This window comes from Serinus canaria, chromosome 4, assembly GCF_022539315.1.
Source record: "Serinus canaria isolate serCan28SL12 chromosome 4, serCan2020, whole genome shotgun sequence".
Classification (NCBI taxonomy): domain Eukaryota; kingdom Metazoa; phylum Chordata; class Aves; order Passeriformes; family Fringillidae; genus Serinus; species Serinus canaria.
Window position 1 is genome coordinate 57,191,589 of NC_066317.1, and position 17,467 is coordinate 57,209,055.

General features: G+C 41.4%; 1 protein-coding gene across 5 annotated transcripts in view; it reads left to right on the forward strand.

The window, feature by feature from the left end:
* Positions 1-1,807: 1,807 nt before the first annotated feature.
* Positions 1,808-17,467, forward strand: part of BOD1L1 (biorientation of chromosomes in cell division 1 like 1) — a 36,300-nt gene continuing 20,640 nt past the window's right edge. For 3 of the 5 annotated variants that reach the window (XR_007777396.1, XM_050973262.1, XM_050973263.1), the window contains exons 1-10: positions 1,944-2,145; positions 2,550-2,674; positions 3,915-4,105; positions 5,296-5,901; positions 6,363-6,509; positions 7,911-8,080; positions 8,957-9,080; positions 9,432-9,576; positions 10,293-10,368; positions 11,243-17,351. Coding sequence is in view for 4 of the 5 variants with exons in the window: in XM_050973262.1 (XP_050829219.1) it covers positions 1,951-2,145; positions 2,550-2,674; positions 3,915-4,105; positions 5,296-5,901; positions 6,363-6,509; positions 7,911-8,080; positions 8,957-9,080; positions 9,432-9,576; positions 10,293-10,368; positions 11,243-17,351 (7,888 nt within the window). In the remaining variant the exon portion in view is untranslated. Of the gene's footprint in view, positions 2,146-2,549; positions 2,675-3,914; positions 4,106-5,295; positions 5,902-6,362; positions 6,510-7,910; positions 8,081-8,956; positions 9,081-9,431; positions 9,577-10,292; positions 10,369-11,242; positions 17,352-17,467 lie in introns of all 5 variants that reach the window. The other 2 variants (XM_050973259.1, XM_050973261.1) reach the window with 1 other exon arrangement.

Below are 17,467 nucleotides of genomic sequence, written 5' to 3' on the forward strand. Positions count from 1 at the left end.
GGAAAAAACGACTCAAAGTATTTCACTAAAAAACAGAACCAGAAAACATCAACTAACCTGTCAAGTTCAGCTACCGCTTTTATCAATTATGGTATGAACTGACCTCAAGAGAGTTTAAGTCTATGAACACTCATAGAATCAGCTGGGCATGTTATCCTCTCTGAATTTGATGCTTGTGGAAGGCATCCATAGAATAAGATTTCTGCAACATTGTCTAAAAAATAAAGAGTGAGCTATTGCCAGTGCTTTACTTTTACTTACACTACTACAAGTAACAGTATTTCCAAATTCATTATGGTATTTTATTCCTATTTCTGCTTCGGGTGAAAATCATGCCATTTGTGCCCCCACTTGGACAAAAATGAGACAAAACATGAGACAAAAATATGTTAATCTGAAATCACAAGTTGCATGGTTTGCTGGCGTGACAGCAATGGCTGAAATGGGTCTGCCAAGCCCTAGAGTCATTCTCATATTCAGGGACAAAAGCAAGAGCTAGAAAGAGAAAAAATACCTTCCCAGTCCCCGACAGAGCAGGCATGCTGAACCACAAGCACTTCCCTGAATTTTGTGATTTGTCCATGTACTTGTCCAGCCTGTAGCCATGTAACAATTTGTTCCCACAATATCATATACATCTCATTTCTATTTTCTTAGCATTTCCTCAGCAATAAATAATTAAATATTTTAATATAAATATAATTAAATATTGCTTGAAGTTTAGGAACTGCATCTGGAACTGTATCTGCTGTCTACTTTATTTAGAAGACATTAGGAAACTTACTCAGACTTCTTGTAATAAATATATGCCCAAAATATTTAAAAGTTAGACTGTCCTCTAAGAGAATGCAAAAGCAACTTTACTCATAACCGATTGGTAAACATATATAGCAGGGGCTACAGGTTAAATTGTATCACACAGCACCAGGTCCAGACGCCTCAAACAATTCCAGGGATGGCGGTTCCACCACTTTGCTGGGCAACCTATTGCAATGCCTGACCACCCAAACAGTGAAAAATATGTTTTCTAACATTTAATATTAGAAATATATTGGAACATATACCTAATATCTGACCTGAATCATCCTTGCCTCAGCACATTGGACAGTTGGACCATAACACTGACACATGAAAAACAACTGCTAAGAAGGTAACCAGGAAACAAGAAATGGGTTGAAAACATTTCTTTTACAAGAGCACATGAGAATAAACTGATATGTAAAGGTGGCAAGCTTAAATTCAAGTATTTTAAGTATAATCTTCCAGCCGCCTTGTCCAGGAGTGCGGAGAAAGCGACCCCTGAGGCCGGACGGGGCGGGAGGGGAGGGAATGCCCGTTACAGCCTCCAGACGTCCAAAGCTGCGCGACCGCGATCGCGAACCCGATCCGCCACCCGTGACCCCGCGCGGCCCCGCCCCGCGCCAGCCCCGCCCCGCCCCTGAGGGAGGAAGCGCGCGGCGCCGCCCGCACCGTGATGGCGGCGGGCGCAGGAAGGGGCGGGCCGCAAGGCGGGGTCGCGGGTCGCCGCCGGGAGTGCAGCAGCGGCGCGGGGCGGCGGAGGAGAGGGGCGCGCCCGCGGTGCCCGCAGCGCCCAGCGGCGGCCGCGCCACGCGGAGGGCCGTGGCCGCGGTGGGCGGAGGCCGAGCGGCGCCGCGGCCGCTCCTCTCCCCCTCAGCCCGGCGGATCGGGGTCGCGCTGGCCCGGGGTCCGCGAGCGGCTCCGCCCCCTCCGCCCCTGTGCAGGGCCCGCGGCGGCTGCGCGCGGCCCCGCCAGTACTCGTCCCGCGCCGATGGCGCCGCTCTCGGCGGCGGCGCCTCCGCCTCCCCCCCGCGCCGCTTCCTCCCGCCGTCCCCTTCCGCTTCCGGGGTCAGCGCCGCCGCTGCTCGCTGAGCAGCCCCGTCCCGGGGCCCGGCCGGCACCGCCGGCAGCAGCCGCCGCCCCGCCGCCCCCATGGCCACCAACCCCCAGCCCCCACCGCCCCCGCCGCCGCCCCCTCAGCAGCCGCCGCCGCTGCCGGGGGCCGGGGCCGGCGCGGGGGGCGGCGCGGCCGAACCCGAGCTGGTCTCCATGATCGTTAACCACCTCAAGAGCCAGGGGCTCTTCGACCAGTTCCGCCGCGACTGCTTGGCCGACGTGGACACCAAGGTGCGGGCGGGCGGGACCGGAGGCTCGGGGGTGTCCCAGCGCCCCGGGCTCTGGCTGGTCGGGGACGGGCCCGGCCGGGGGCAGCGCGCTTGGCGGTGCGGAGCGGCCGCTGGGCCCGCGTGGGACTCCGGCTCCGCTCGCGGCCGGGAGAGCGAAGCCGGAGCCCCGTGTTCGGCGGGGAGCGCGGGCTGGCCGGCCGTGCGCGCACGGTCATACACACCCGGTTCGCGCAGGGTCCGGCGGGGCAGCGTTTAACGCGCTGCCACCGCGGCAGGGCAGCGGCTGCGCCGGCACAGCACCGGGGGGTCCGACGGGGCTCCCTGCTGTACCAGGCTGGCCTCCCGGAGGATAACCAGCCATCCATACGATTCCTCCAGTCCAACATCTCTGCTGTTGCTTTCTAGCCTGCCTACCAGAATTTGAGACAGCGCGTTGACAACTTTGTTTCTAACCATTTGGCAACTCATACCTGGAGTCCTCATCTCAACAAGAACCAGCTGAGAAATAACATTAGACAGCAGGTTCTCAAGTAAGTGACAGCTCTGGGATTTCTCTGAACATGCCTGTGTACTGTGGTAGGTGACAGAGGGTCTGGGTCAATGTAAAGTCGGTTGCTTTCTTCAGAGAAACCGCTGAAGAAGTTGGGTTGTTTTCCCCTCACAGTGTTTAAAATGTAATACTGCTGGAGGTAGTAACTCGCCATCAATATTAGTCAGAATTAGACTGTAGATGTTCTTTGATCTGATCCAAGTTTATGCAGGGGGGGAAACCTCGATTTTGACTTGAGATGTCACCCCCTAGCTAAAGGCTACCTTTACTTTTTCTTTTAAGGGAGGTGTTAATAAAATTGCAATTATCATTTTTAGAACTAAGGAGAAACATTCCGCACACTAAACTCTGCAAAGTATAAAGCTAAAGTCACAAAGTAGAAAAAGGGATTTAAATCTAGCTGGACGGAGAAGAGGTTTTAAGAACTGGTATTATGTTCAAATTATGTCAGACGCTTTAACTTGTATTACATTATTTCATGGAGGTTTTTCCACTCTTTCTTATCAAATTTTAGACTCACAAGAAACATTCAGAAATTTCTTCAGAGTACCATGAGTTTGGCCATTTAATTGGATCAAACCACAGATTTGGGAACAAGCTTAATCACTTGTGCTCTGGTGTTACCATTGGTAACTTGTACTGAGGCCTGTTTGGTTTGTAAGGAGGGGAGCAACCATTCTTTCTTGTTGATGACAAGAAGTAGCATATGTCTCACAGAGGACTGCAGGGGTCTAAAGAGATAAGCTTTGTAGCAGTGGGTTTTCAGTTTTATTTTACTGAAGATTAAATGTGTTCTATAAAACTGCAGAACTTGCCACCTAATACTAGGCAGAAAGTAACTTAGGGTAGTGGCAGGTGGTTTAGTAGTTATTTATGCCTCATGCCATCTATAATTCATCTCTTTTTTGCTATGGTAATTGGTAATACAAGGTTTCTTCTAAACTTTTTTCCAAAATATGTTTTTTGAAGTTAGATAACACTTTTAAGTGCAACCACTAATGATGTAACAACAGGCTGCTTGTTGTAGTAATTCCGTGTGCTTGGATTGTTTTGTTTCTCTAGAAAATTTTTTCTTATGGGTAAGGCACAAGCTAAATGCACAGCTGTGGGGATGCTCAGAAAACATTAGTGCTTCATTGGAGCACATCTAAATGATCATATTTCATTAATATATTCTTAAAAACTAATTTTTCATACTAATTTATGTAACTTTGTTTCAGGTCTGGAATGTTGGAATCGGGAATTGACAGAATTATTTCTCAGGTTGTGGACCCAAAGATCAACCACACATTCAGACCTCAGGTGGAGAAAGCTGTCCATGAATTTTTAGCCACATTGAATCACAAAGAGGAGGCAGGCCCCAGTACGACTCCAAGTGAGGAGAAAGCAGATGCTTCTGTTATAGTACAAGGTATTCTGCTATTTCTCTGAGCAGTCTATTAACAAAAGAATGGGGATTAAGAGAGCAGAATCATTGACTAGGTTTTCTGCTACCATAACGTTGTTAGTGTCAGTATTATCAAGCTGAGCTCTAGGCAGAATGCCAGAACACTTGTCTCTTACTCTATGTGTAAAGGTAGAAAGCACAAGGGATGTCATGCTGTTATGACCATGTCACTCCTGCACATCTGCTTGAGATTATGAGGGATCAGTTTATTGTGAGGAGAAAAGTTAGTCTCAGTATTAGATGGTCAGATAAGATATAGACTGTAAGAGAAGAATGATGCAACTTTTTTGTCTGTCAGTAGGGATGGAAGAATTCTTTGAGAGACAGTTACCTGTGCAGTTGCTGTGTGTCATAAAATTTGAATGGCTAAGGTCCTAATATTACCTGTATTAATTTCTAAACATTCCTGCAGGTAGCTGTCCACTCTTTCCTGTTCCAAGAGGTTCCACAGCCATCCATCTATTTGTAACCTTTATTTAAATCCAAGCCTTTTTCCTGTGAGGCCCACTTCCTTTAAAATGTGTTAACAAGCCGGCTGCAGTTCTCAGTGCTACTCTAGTTAATGCTTAGTTGTCCATCTTCAGAGCTGGTTCTAAAATGATAGAAAAGTGCTAAGGTATTTCTGATAGTCCTGTTGTTATACAGTGAATACACTGAGTCAATTTTCCATGATATTTATGGAGATATTAGAGCTGTGAGCTACCGACTTTCTCTTGCAGTGTATGTACATAAATGTACATAGAGTATATATTATATACATAGTATTTTAGCCACAGTCGTCATCCTACTTAGGATGTTGGTGAAGTTGAACAAGGGCTGTGTTCAGATGTCCCTCCCTTTGACAATCCTCACTTTCTCTAGGCAGAGCTCAGGAACTGTGGTGTGCCATAGAGCAAAATGGATCTCCAATAATTGTACAGTGCTTGCTGCAGGAACGCGTCTTAGATTTTTTTTCGGTTCTTTTTTTTTTTTTTTTTTTTTTTTTTTTTTTTAGCAAAAATCTCTCAAGGCAAAATTAGTCAAATATTTTAGTTAGGTATATGTATTTTGTAGCGAGTGCTTATTCTGTTTCTTTTCACATGTTTAACCTTCTATCAGAACAGAATTATGGAAACTAGGGTGAAGTAAAACTCTCTTCTTTCTTACTGTTTAAGGTGTCTCTGCTACAACTCCAAGTACTAATGTAGCTAGTGATGCAATGTCCATTTTGGAAACAATAACTTCTCTTAATCAAGAAGCAAATGCTGCCAGGGCTTCAACAGAGACCTCCAATCCCAAGAACAATGACAAAGTTGCAAAAAAACTCTCATCTCAGCAGAGTGTGGATGGTAGCACTGATAAAGAGAGAAATGCAGAGGACTTGCCAGACAAAGAGAAAGCAATTTGTGACCTTTCTGGAGAAGGGGCTGAAACACTTGCAAAGTGTGAAGATTTAAATGAGCTTCCGTGCCAAAGTGAAGAAATCAAAAATTCAGCAAAGGATACTAGTACGTTTACAAGTAAAGATATTCCACAGGAAAATGAAGATGTGAAGAGTAAATTATTGGATAAATCTGACAAGAAATCAGATAGTAGTGAAAAAAGTGAAAGAAGAAAAGAAAAGAAGGAAAAGCTTGACAAGAAATCCGATCATTCAAAGAAAAGCGATGATACTACAAAGTCAAAAGAAGAAAAGCAAGCAAAAGAGTCGGAACCAGTGAAACACTTAGTTCCAGAAAAAAATAGCAATAAGCATAAAACAACTGAAAGCACTAAAGAAGGTATGGTGTGGGCAATGCTCTTCCTCAAAATATGGGCAAGGAGTGAGGTTTTTAAGTTAATTCAGGAGTTGAATCAGTATATTTGGAATGTAAGTTTTCTGCTAGTTCTGGCAAACTGGTCTGCTAATGACAATTGGATTTGATCTATCTCTCTTACCTGAGGTAGCTGAATTAGGAGTCAGATGACCTTTGATTTCTCAGGTGTGTGATTGGTCATCTTAATCTGGCAAGTTTCCTCAAGATTTCAGTCCTCATTTATCGTTCTACCTCAGAGTGATTTTTGTTTTGAACAAGCCAGAGTTAGCCTGGTTATTTCATTACAGTGTTATAATTTTGTTTTCTTATTTCTAATTCTTAACATAGTTTTGTTTTCAGTGACAAAATTGATGTTTTAATAGGAAAAGTTTAAAGACTCAGTGTGCTGCCTTACAGCTCTTTGTTTTTACTTTTTCCTTTGCAAGAAAATATGTTAATAGATTCAGATATGGATGTACTCAGTGACATCACGGTCAGCTCTGTCCATACCAGTGACCTTTCTTCCTTTGAAGAGGAGAGTGAAGAGGAGCCTGTAATTTCTGACAGTACTGAAGAGGGGGAAATCACATCAGGTGGTAAAATAATTACATTGTTAACTGGCAATAAAGAGTATGTAATGCTCTTGTTGAGTGTACCATGTTGTAAATTTGAGGTTTGCAGTATTGTACCTACCTGTGAGAGAGGCTTTGAATGTGAACTGGTTAATATTTGTGCAGTTGCAAAAGATGAGTTGTGGGTTTACCTTTTGAATATTTTTATTCATATTATATAGTATATTCTAAACATTGTAAATCTTTTTTATGCTACAAGTTATGCTTTTGTCACCACGTTATGCTGTAACGTGGGTGACAAAAGCACTTAATGGTGAATGTCATTGTTCTGTGGATTTTCTTCCCCTCCCATCTGCCATGAACTTGAAATAACACTGGAGTGCTTTGTGATCCCATGTGAGTGGTGGTAGCTGACTTTGTAGATCAGATTGGGTTTAGAGCTTTAGAATTCAGGAGCTTGGCCACAGTAGAAAGAACAGGAATGGATCTAGCTTTAAAAGTGCAGAAACACTGCACACAAGTTGTTTCTACTGTCTGTGTTGCCTTTTTGTGTTCTCCCTGTGTAGTACAGACTTCAGACTGACTTATTTTTAATTTAAGGAGTTAGTAGTTAATTTAAGGAGTTAGTAGTTAATAATATTTTCCACTTTATAATGCAGAATGCCTTAGTATCTGAATGAGTTCTCTCTAGTATGCTCACAGCTTACCTTTTCTGCTTCTTAATTATATTCTAAAAATATAATTTAGAAGCACTGAATCACTTGTGTATTCTCTGGCTTTGGTCTTACTTTGAAACATGACAGATTGTGTTCAGTTACGACTAAATATTTATGAAATGAAGGCAAGCCTTAAGTACGTTTGCTGAATACAAATAATTTGTACAGTATTGCACTATATCTAGTAATAATGATAAAACTGGAATAGATTTATTTATGTTTACATGATTAACGCTTAGATGTGTATAACCAACAGTGTGTTTTGTGTATGTATTTCAGTAAGCCAACTAGTTTTTATGTGCTCAAATACTGTACTGATATTTTTGGTGTGGGGAGAACTAGAATTTAATACATAGCAGAAATTATACTGACTTCTCATGCATAGCTAGCTACCAAGTACTATGTGTAAAGGGGCAGTGGGATTAGAGGCAAGAGAGGTAAGCCCAGTTGTTGTGTCCTGGTTTATTACTGGGCTTGTGTCATGTAATTTTTTTGGCTGAATGACGTACACAAGCACATCAATGCACTTTTGATTTTTTTCTTTATCTAGTGATATTTGATACTAAAAGGATTTAATTTAACTGTTTATGGTTTTAGAGTAAATAATGGTTGATGTGTTTTGAGTAGCATTGCCTTCTCAAAAGTTATGTTGAAAGCACTGCCCTAATTTACCAGTGTATCTCTACACTCACCAACTTTTCTTTAGATGAAGAGGAGAAAAGCAGTCAAAGTAATACGAAGGCCCATGCGAACGAGCTGAGCGATGGGCGAGCCAAGCCCGTCCGCCATGCTTATGTGCGCAAGCCTTTCCTGTACTCCAAATACTTCAGCGATTCTGATGATGAGCGAACCGTAGAACAGCGCCGCCAGTCCATTGTGAGTGCGGGTTTGCTACTGCTCATTTTCTGGCCCCAAAACTTTTTAGAGCACAAACTCCACTTCTGGTTTGGTGGTGGTTTGTGTGAGGGGGAGTCTTCAGTTTCTTCTCCCTTTGGGGTTTTTTTTCCTCTTATACTACAGCTGCCCTTTTGTCAGGCTTCCATCAATATGGCATGATCTGCTTTACAGCACAGCATTTTGCTGGTTATAGTTTGAAGGCTTCTGGCAGTGAAAGCAATGACAGAGTTTTCTATCTCCTTCCCCCCACAAAATACTGTGACAATTTCAATGAAAAAAGTAGCCCATATCTACCTGCAGCCTGCCTTCAGCGGCGCTTTTTGGTAGATCAGGCTTGTATAGAGTACTGCAGGCTACTTCATTACCCCTGCTCTTTACAAATGTAGTCCTTGCTGACCAGGAAATCAGTAGTTTGTAGCAAGTCTGCAGTTGCTGAGAATGGAAACAGAGATTTAAGCATGTGCACTCTGTTCTGTGGCAGAAGGGCAAGCACAGAGAAGAGGGAGCAGCAGTTCTTTTAGATTTTCTCTGTTGCCCAGATACATATATTTGTACTTACAATAAATATGTATAAATTGTTTATACATACAGATAAAGCACACGTTCTTTGAGAAGGTTGCATATCTTCAGTCTGCAGTGTTGAGCAGCAAGGAAATTCTGGAACTCAGCTAATTTAACTTCACAAAAATATTAGGGGAGTCCATTAACTTTTATATGATTTCAAAGTTGTATTTATGTTTTAGTTTTCCATAAGCTACAGTGTTCTGTTTTCTATGGGGTTTAGACTTATATTTATAGACAAAGAATGCTCTTTGACCTATTGATAAATTGTTTTCCTTGGTTTTGTATCTCTAGGCCAAAGAAAAAGAAGAGAGACTCCTCAGAAGACGTATTAACAGAGAGAGGCTTGAAGAAAAACGCAAACAGAAGGCTGCAGAAAAGACAAAATCCTTAAAAACTGGAAATCAGAATGCTAAAGGTATGAGAAGAAAAGCTGTGAGTAGCCCTCACCACCCTGCTCTCACTTACCCTCTGTAGAGAAAAACATTCAGCTTTGAGCAATGGTCATATAGGGCTATAGTCATTTCCTTCCCTTAATAACCCAACATCTCAACAGTGATGTAACAGAAAAAATTATAATGCAAAGAATTAATACAGAATTTCTTTACTTTTTCATATATCCATTACACTACTTAAGCTTAATTAATGCCTCTCTAACTGCTATTCTCTGCTATGCCTTAGTACTCTCTGTACTGCTTTCTGTCATGTTTATAGCTGAAACTCTAATATAATGATGTGTATGTGTTTCACCATTTGTGTATTATTTTAGGAAAAAGTGGCTTGCAATTAGAAGAACCTTCATCAAAAAGTCTAGAGTCAAAAACAACTGGTACCAGCATTAAGGATGTGCTTAAAGAACAGAAATTTTTGGAAAAAAAAGTGGCCCTGAGCAGAAAAAGAAAAAGAGATTCAAGGTATTTATGTATTTGCTCAAAAGGGCTTAATGTTTTGAATATTCATTTTTGCAGAGTGGAAAGGTTCTTTTCAACTTTGTACTTAGCCTTATCCATTTAAAAGTTTTCTCTTAAATATTTGCATCAAATTGTTACTAATAAGCATGAAATTCTGGTGAATGACAGAGTTTTCAATATGTTGCTCAGCTGCAACATATTTAATGTTGCAGTCTGAGCTGCAACATTAAATATGTTGCAGCTCAGACTGCAGTAGTAGTCTTTGTGTTTTTTCACAGAATGGTAATAAAGACATGAGAATGGAGAGCTTTTACATGTTTGTGCATCTAATAGGCAAGTCAAGTTGGCATCATCTTTAGATAGATGTTTCATGTAGATATGTACCTTTGTACATAAGTGTCTTCATATAGGTAGATATGGGGCAAGGAGAGCTTTTACCCATTTTACAGGGACAACAACAGTACTACTGTCATCCTAATACTGCTTAAAAGCACTGGTATTCAGGATATTTTTGAAGCTGATATATAATAATATATATTAGATATATAATTTTACAAGAGAAAAAAGCCTGGGTGCATTAGTCAGAAGTTTGGTGATCGTGCTCTGTTTCTGTATTTTTAGTGGGCATTTCTCTCTTGCATTCAATTTTGAAATTAGAAAGTTTGCAAAGTAGTGTTAGGCTTGTACCAACTGTTAAATTGTCCAAATACCTGTTTCAGGCATGCTGAAGATAGCTGCAGAAAGAAAAATGAGCCATCTGAAGAAGATTCTAAAGAAATGCAGAAGGCAAATGAGGTAGGTGTCTCTTAAGTATAAATCTTACAGTCTTCCTTTTAATTCTGATGGTACTCTTTCATATGTCCGCACCAAACTACATATAATTGCATTTGTTCTCACTCATAAGTTTTTCCCTGCCTGTTCCTTCAGTTGTGTTAGTGATCTGACATCACTGTAGTAATGTTTTCTGAATTCCAGTAGCCACTGAAATGTGGTCTGTGTATTCAGTGCTGATGCATGTTATAGTAGAACCTGAGATGCAGTTTGAGCCCTAATCTGTGAAGCATGCTGGGTTTTTAAAAAGCACTGGTTTTTTATATGCAAAGACTTGAGCTTGATCTGTTTGAACTTCTCACTGGAAAGTTAAACTGACTACCACAAAAGGAAAGAAAATTTTTATGGTGAGAATTTTATGAATAAAATTTTTTAAACTAAAAAAGGTGGGAATAGAAGTTCAAGTAGAAGTCTAGATGTATCTTTTTTAAGTTTTGGTTTGTTGTTGAGTTTAAGATTTTTAGTTAGAGTTTTGTTTTACCAGACAGCATAATGGCTATTTAAGGTAGCTTACAGAGTTCTTGAAATTGTGATTGTCTATTCAAAAACCTTTTAAAGTCATTTTAGAAAAATTACCATATGAAGAAAAAATAGTAAAGTTCAGACAACTTAAGGATAACAACTTCTTCTTTCAATTTTTCCACTATAGCAGATAGCTGAAAGGAAAATGGCAATTTTCATTTCCTGGCTAAAATGAATTTTTATTACAATGTTAAGTGTATTCCCTAGTGTATTAAGGTTTTTTTCAAGAATCTGTGCTTGCCAGTTCTGTTCAGGCACATAAGTGAGGGAACTGTGTAATGTGTACTTATTTATATTTTAAAAATCTCTTTTTTAGACCTATGAAAAAAATTCTTCCAAAGAACTGAAGCACAATCATGGAAAAAATGAAATCTATAAACAACTTAGAAGACTTTCGGAATGGGGGCATTCAGCTGAGGAAAGCAAAAGTGATTCTAAAGCAGAAAAAGAACATAAAAGAAAATCTTCCACTTCTCTTCAGACTGAAGGAGCTCAGCAGGACAGCGAAATAAGGGATTTAAAAAAACAGCTGGATAAAGCAGAAGTCAATACTGAAGAACCACAGAAGCAGAAATCCATATCTAAGAATGAAAAACACCCCAAGAAAGATACTGACACAGAAATTCAACATACAAAAAATTCTACCAAAAAAGAAGCCAAGTCTTACAGAGATAAAAATGAAAAGGAAAGAACTGGTTTAGAAGATAAACTTCCTTTAAAGCACAAACATAAAGGAGATGGTATTCACAAGTCAGGTGAAGATGTTGAACTTCATTCATTTGAGCGAAGTTTGAAAGGAGAAGATGGTGGCCAGAAACATAATCAACAAACAAAGGTTTCCTCAGATGACAAATGTGAAAGAAAAAGTAAACACCGAAGTGAACGGAAAGTGTCAGTAACAGGGAAAGATGGAAAAAACCCTTCTGAATCAACCTTAAAAGCTGAAGAATTGCTGAGGAAGGAAAACAAAAAAGACAAGCATCTCTCAACAGACAAACCAAGAGCAGAATGCAAGACCAAAAGGTCCTTGAGTGATTCTAGGCCACAGAAGGATTCCCTAAGTGCCTCAAAGCAACCTGGTTCAGCGTCACACCGAAGGAGTGAAAGCTACTCAGAAGATAAACATGAAATAGAATCAACTAACTCTGATAGTAATGTAAAACTTGAAGATGGTGTTCATAAAGATAGACGAAGATCTAAGAGCCTTGCAGAAGACAAGATTTTGTTAAAGTCCAAATCAAAGAGTCATAGTAAACAGTTCAGAGCATCTGAAACAGAATTACAGGACACTGGACAGAAGCTAGACAAAGATAAGAGCATGGAAGACAATGATTCAGATAAACAGCACAAATCCAGGAATGAAGATAAAGGTTTGGAGGAGAGTGGTGCTGAGTTTCAGCTTGCAAGTGGCCCACATTCAACTCAGGGATCACAAAAAGACTTTAGTCACAGAGTTAAGTTGCATTCTGGAGAAAAAGGGGCTGTAAAAGAGAAATACAGAGGTGATAAAGACTTAAGTAATTCCAAACTAGAAAGAAGGTTCTCTGCTGAAGGTCATAAAAGCAGAAACTTAAAGCACAGCAACAAGGAAATAAAGAAGAAGGAAGAGAGCATCAAATTGGAAGATAAAGATACTAAAGAAATGGATAGTGGACATGAAAGATTATCTAATGTTACAATGGCAGTGGATAAAAAACAAAGCAAGAAGGTATCCTGTGAAAATAGGAAAGGCAGTATATCAAACCAAGATTTACTTAAGGAGGAAAAGCAATCAGCTAGCACAACTGAAAGCAGCCAGGTTCCAGCCCCTCAAAAGGTAACTGTGAATAATGATGACTTGCATGCTGGTCATGAGGAAGAGCTGATTGAACTTGATTTGAAAAAAACAAAAGTACAGGAAGCATCTAACATTGATGGAAAAAACATTCAAAACTCTCTCCAAGCCACAGATGCCAAGTGTGCAGTAAAACAAAAAGGATCTCGTTCTATTTCAAATAAGGAGTTCAAACACAGCTCGGCAGATCCTGCAGCCTGTGAATCACAGTTTCTGCCTGCAGCTGAAAAAACTGTTGAACAAGAAGATGCTTCTAATAAACAAGTTGGTGCCTTAGACCCTTTGTCCAAAAAAGCTTCCATGGCTCAAGGTCCCAGTAAACAAGGGGCTTATAAAACAAGTATTGTGTATGAAACAAGTGGTAGAACCTTAAAGAATGCATCCAGTAAGGATCAGGCTTCAAAAGATAGTAGAAGACCAAAGAATTTAAAAACTGTGGTAAATGCTAATTCAGATGATGTTCCTTTAACAATTAATTCTTCCAGAGAAGATGCTGCTGATGCAAAGTCCATGGATATGGATATGTCAGATTCTACAGATTCTTTAGGTACCATGTCTAAAGAATGCCACAATTCAGATGGGACTTCCTTATTGGAAGATGCTTTCCTTTTGAAGAATGATACAGCACAGGTTGTATACATGGAGCAAGATCGTGCAATGCCGAGTTCTGTCATGAAAGATGATGGTGACAACACCATTGTGGCAAACAGTATGGAAAAAATGAATGAGGTGTCCCAGCCTGATGAACAGGCAATGGAACACAGTACAGCTGGGCTGTGTAGGCGAGAAGATAACAATGAAGCAGCAAAGTCAGAAGGCTTTCAAAATAGGAAGTTTAAAAGAAAAGAGGGAAAGTTGATGTCTGGCATAACTGAAGATCATGGAGATGTAACAACAAAAGAACTTAACCCAAGAAGAAAAGGAAGAGAGTGCTTGAATATAGATCCTTCCACAAAGGGAGAAAGAAGCACAATAATGGATAGTGTGGAAAAGAATAAGGTGCATAACACCGATGATATGATCCAGTCTTCCTCTGTTTTAGTGCCTGAAGGAGTTCCTGAGGAAAGTTTCAAAGGCTCTGTTATAGCTAATGGGCAAGAAGGGACTAATGTGGTTGGCATGGACAAAAATGAAAGCAGTGCTGTAGGTACCAGTGCAGGAAGTAGTAAACATAATTTGTTGTATAACAGCCTGCAAAAAACTCCTGCCAGTGTGATAGGAACTAGCACAGAAAAGATCACTGAGAGCACTGCAATGGCAACTAGTACAGGAGGAGAAGGAGCTGAGGGTATGTCACATTCTGGAAAGGACAGTGATGCTACAACCACTTGCACAGAAGAAAGTGAGGTGGCAGTAATCTGCACAAGCATAGAGGCTGATGAAGGTTTCACAACAGGCATATGGGTAAAACGTAGTGAGGGCTGCAGTTTTGTCACAGGAGCAGATATTGGTGACTGTACTGTTGCAGCAGCAGAAGAAGGTGGTGGCAGTGTTGTCACTGAAGGATTAGCAGAAAGTGAAAGCTTCCTAACAAGTACAGAAGGAGAAGAAAATGGTGACTGTACTATGGTTGATGCAGAAGAAGGTAGTAAGGATTTAGTGAACCCAAGTGGAGTAGAAATTGAAGACAGTGTAAATAGTGCTGGCACAGAAGAAAAAGATGATGCTGTGACTAGTGCAGGATCCGAAGAAAAGCCAAAGACCTCAACTTGTGTAGATATAGGCAAATTTGAAAGTTCTGTGTCCTGCTTAGGTGAAATGGAGAGCGATGGAGCTGTAACTAGTGCAGGGACAGAAACAGGTGAAGGGTCAACCAGTGGTGATAATTCAGGTGAATTTAGGGGCAATGTTACAGCTGGCCAAGTAAAAGAACATGAAGGTACTGTGACTTGCACAGGTGCAGAAGAAAGAGGTCATAACTTCATCATCTGCTCTGTGACTGGTACAGATACCCAAGGAGAAAACACTGTAACTGGTGCGTGTGTTACAGTGGTCACAGACAACAGTGCCAGGGCTGGAACTAGTGGTGACAAATCTGAGGATACTGTAAATGGTGAAAGTGCGGTGACCAGCACAGGCATAACCCCAGAAGATGATGCTGAAATTTCAGCAGTCTGCACAGGGCTAGAGGACAGCAACGAGGGATTTGTAGTTTGTTTAGAAACTGAAAAATGTGAAAGTCTAATGGACAGTACAAGGGCAAAGGAAGAAGCCAGTATCACTACAGTCAGTGTAGGTCTGTGTGATGATGAAGGTTTTGTGACTAGTACAGGCTCAAAAGAAGAGGATGAAGAAGGTGAGGACATAGTGAGCAGTACAGGAAGAGGAAATGAAGAAAATGAGCATGCTTCTACTTGTACAGGAGTGGAAAGTGAAAGTCCACTAATTTGTATAGGTGCAGAAGAAGGTGAAAGTTCCATTATCTGCATAGTTGCTGAACAAATGGAAGCTGAGTCAGGAGTGGCTGGCACAGATAGAAATAATCTTTCTGTCAACAGCATGACAAGTGCAGAGAAAGAAGCTAATTGTGGCACAGACTGCAGAAATGATAAAGGCATTGTTGAAAGCAGTGTGACCAGTGCAAGTGCTGCAGATGAGGGTGCCTTAGCTGCACGGACTGGAAAGCATGAAGGTACCTTGCTTCCCTCAGATGCTGGGGAATGTGAGGGTCCCATGACTAGTGCTATGGCCGTGCAAGATAAGACACAGTTTGGTGCTGAAGATAAACATGAGAATGCCATGACTTTCTTTAACAGCAGAGGACTTGATGCCTCTATAAGTAGTGCAGTTCCAAAGGATGAGACTTCTCTTACTCCTGCTGACAGAGAAGTAAAGGTAAAAGGTGATGTCATCTCTACCAGCACAGTGGAAGATGCTCCTTTACATTCAGCCACCGACGCTGAAGAAGGTCCTCTTGCTGTTGCAAGAGTAAATGAAAGTGGGGAAAACTCTATGATCTTAATAGACTCTGAAGACACAGTGCCTATGCCCAGCACAGCTACAGAGTTTAAAGAGTGTGTGAATGCTTCCAGCAGTAAGCAGGAGAAAGATGAGTGCGCTATGATTTCCACCAGTATTGTGGAGGAATTTGAGGCTCCTATGTCAAGTGCAGCTATTGAATATGATGGTCAGCTCCCCTCTGTGAAAGCAGAAGAAATAAATGAGAATGCTATGGTTTCTGTAGATATGGAGGTATTTGAGGTTCCCATGCCTAGTGAATCCAGCACAGGAGGAGATGATAATGGTGATGATGGAAATCACCCAACTGCTAGTGGGAAGGAAGAAAAGGATGAGTGTGCTATGATCTCCACAAGTGTTGTGGAAGAACAAGTAATCCTAATGTCAAGTGAAGTCACTGAAGAGGTGATTCAACATATCTCAGACGCAGAGTCAAAGAATGAAACACTAATGATCTCTACAAGTTCAGCAGAATGTTTTGAAGCTCCTATGTCTAGTGTAGCTGTGCAAGATGAAAACAAACTCACTGCTTCAGAAACAGAAGGAAGATACGAAGCTGCTATGATCACTACAAGCATGACAGAAGAATGCGAGATAGTCTTGATCAGTGCAGCACCACAAGCTGAAAGTCAGCTCATTGTAGCAGGAGAGGAAGGTGCCATTCTCTCTCCAAATGCATCAGAGGAATGTAGGGTGGTGGAGACCACTGCAACTGTAGATGAACAGTTTGGACTAACTGCTTTCAATGCAGATGGGAAAAACAAAGGTTCTGTGATTTTTGTGGGAGAATGTGGGGCTCCTGTGCTAAGAGTTGCAACTGACAGTGAAGATCAACACACTGCGTCAAATGTAGAAGATAAGGAGGAGGGGGCAGTGATCACTCTAAGCACAATGGAAGAATGTGATAGCCTCTTCACCTTCACAGTCATAGAAGAAAGTCAACTTCCTGCTGAGAGCACAGAAGTGAAAGACAAAAGTGAAGAAATTTTTAATACTGCTAACCAGATTGAATGCATCCTTTCAACTACAGGCCCAGAAAAAAGCGGGGATTCTTTGCTTGTTATTGGGAGAGAGAACGAGACATGTGAGAGTGGGGTGAGGACAGAATCAGCAGCATCTCAGGCCACAGTAGACAGTGAAATCACAGAAACAGATGAAAATGCAGTGAACCTCATGAGTGTAGATGAGGCCCTATGCGTGGAGATTAGTACAGAGACTGCTGAGAGTCCTTCCCCAGAGGCAGGTGAGGATGATGAGCAGGCAGATGGTGTTTTGCATGAGGACGTTACATCGGAACTCTGTAGTACGATTTCAGAAGCAGCGAAAGAGAGTGAAGCTGTGAAGAATGTAAACTGTAAATTAAATTCGAACGTACTTCTAGAAAGTGACTTACCTGACATAAGGACTTCCCTGCCTAAGACACAGGCTCTTTCCTTAGTTTCTGCAAATGAAGTGACTGTAAACACCAACCATGGTGAAGTAACAATAGAAGCAGAACTAGGGAAGAAAAGTGACCTCACTTCGTTGCATGTAGAAAAGCTATATGACAGTGATGACAAAACCAGCTTGGTCAAAGCAGGTGATACTGGCATTGAAGTTACTTTTCAGAAATGTAATGCAACCTTTAATTCAGGTGAGGATTTTTTTTTAATTCTTCAGTTCATAAGTTGTCATAAACAGATGTATTTTACCATTATGGTTATTAATAACTTGTACTGTTCAAATATACCTCACTTCTTTGTTAGTTGC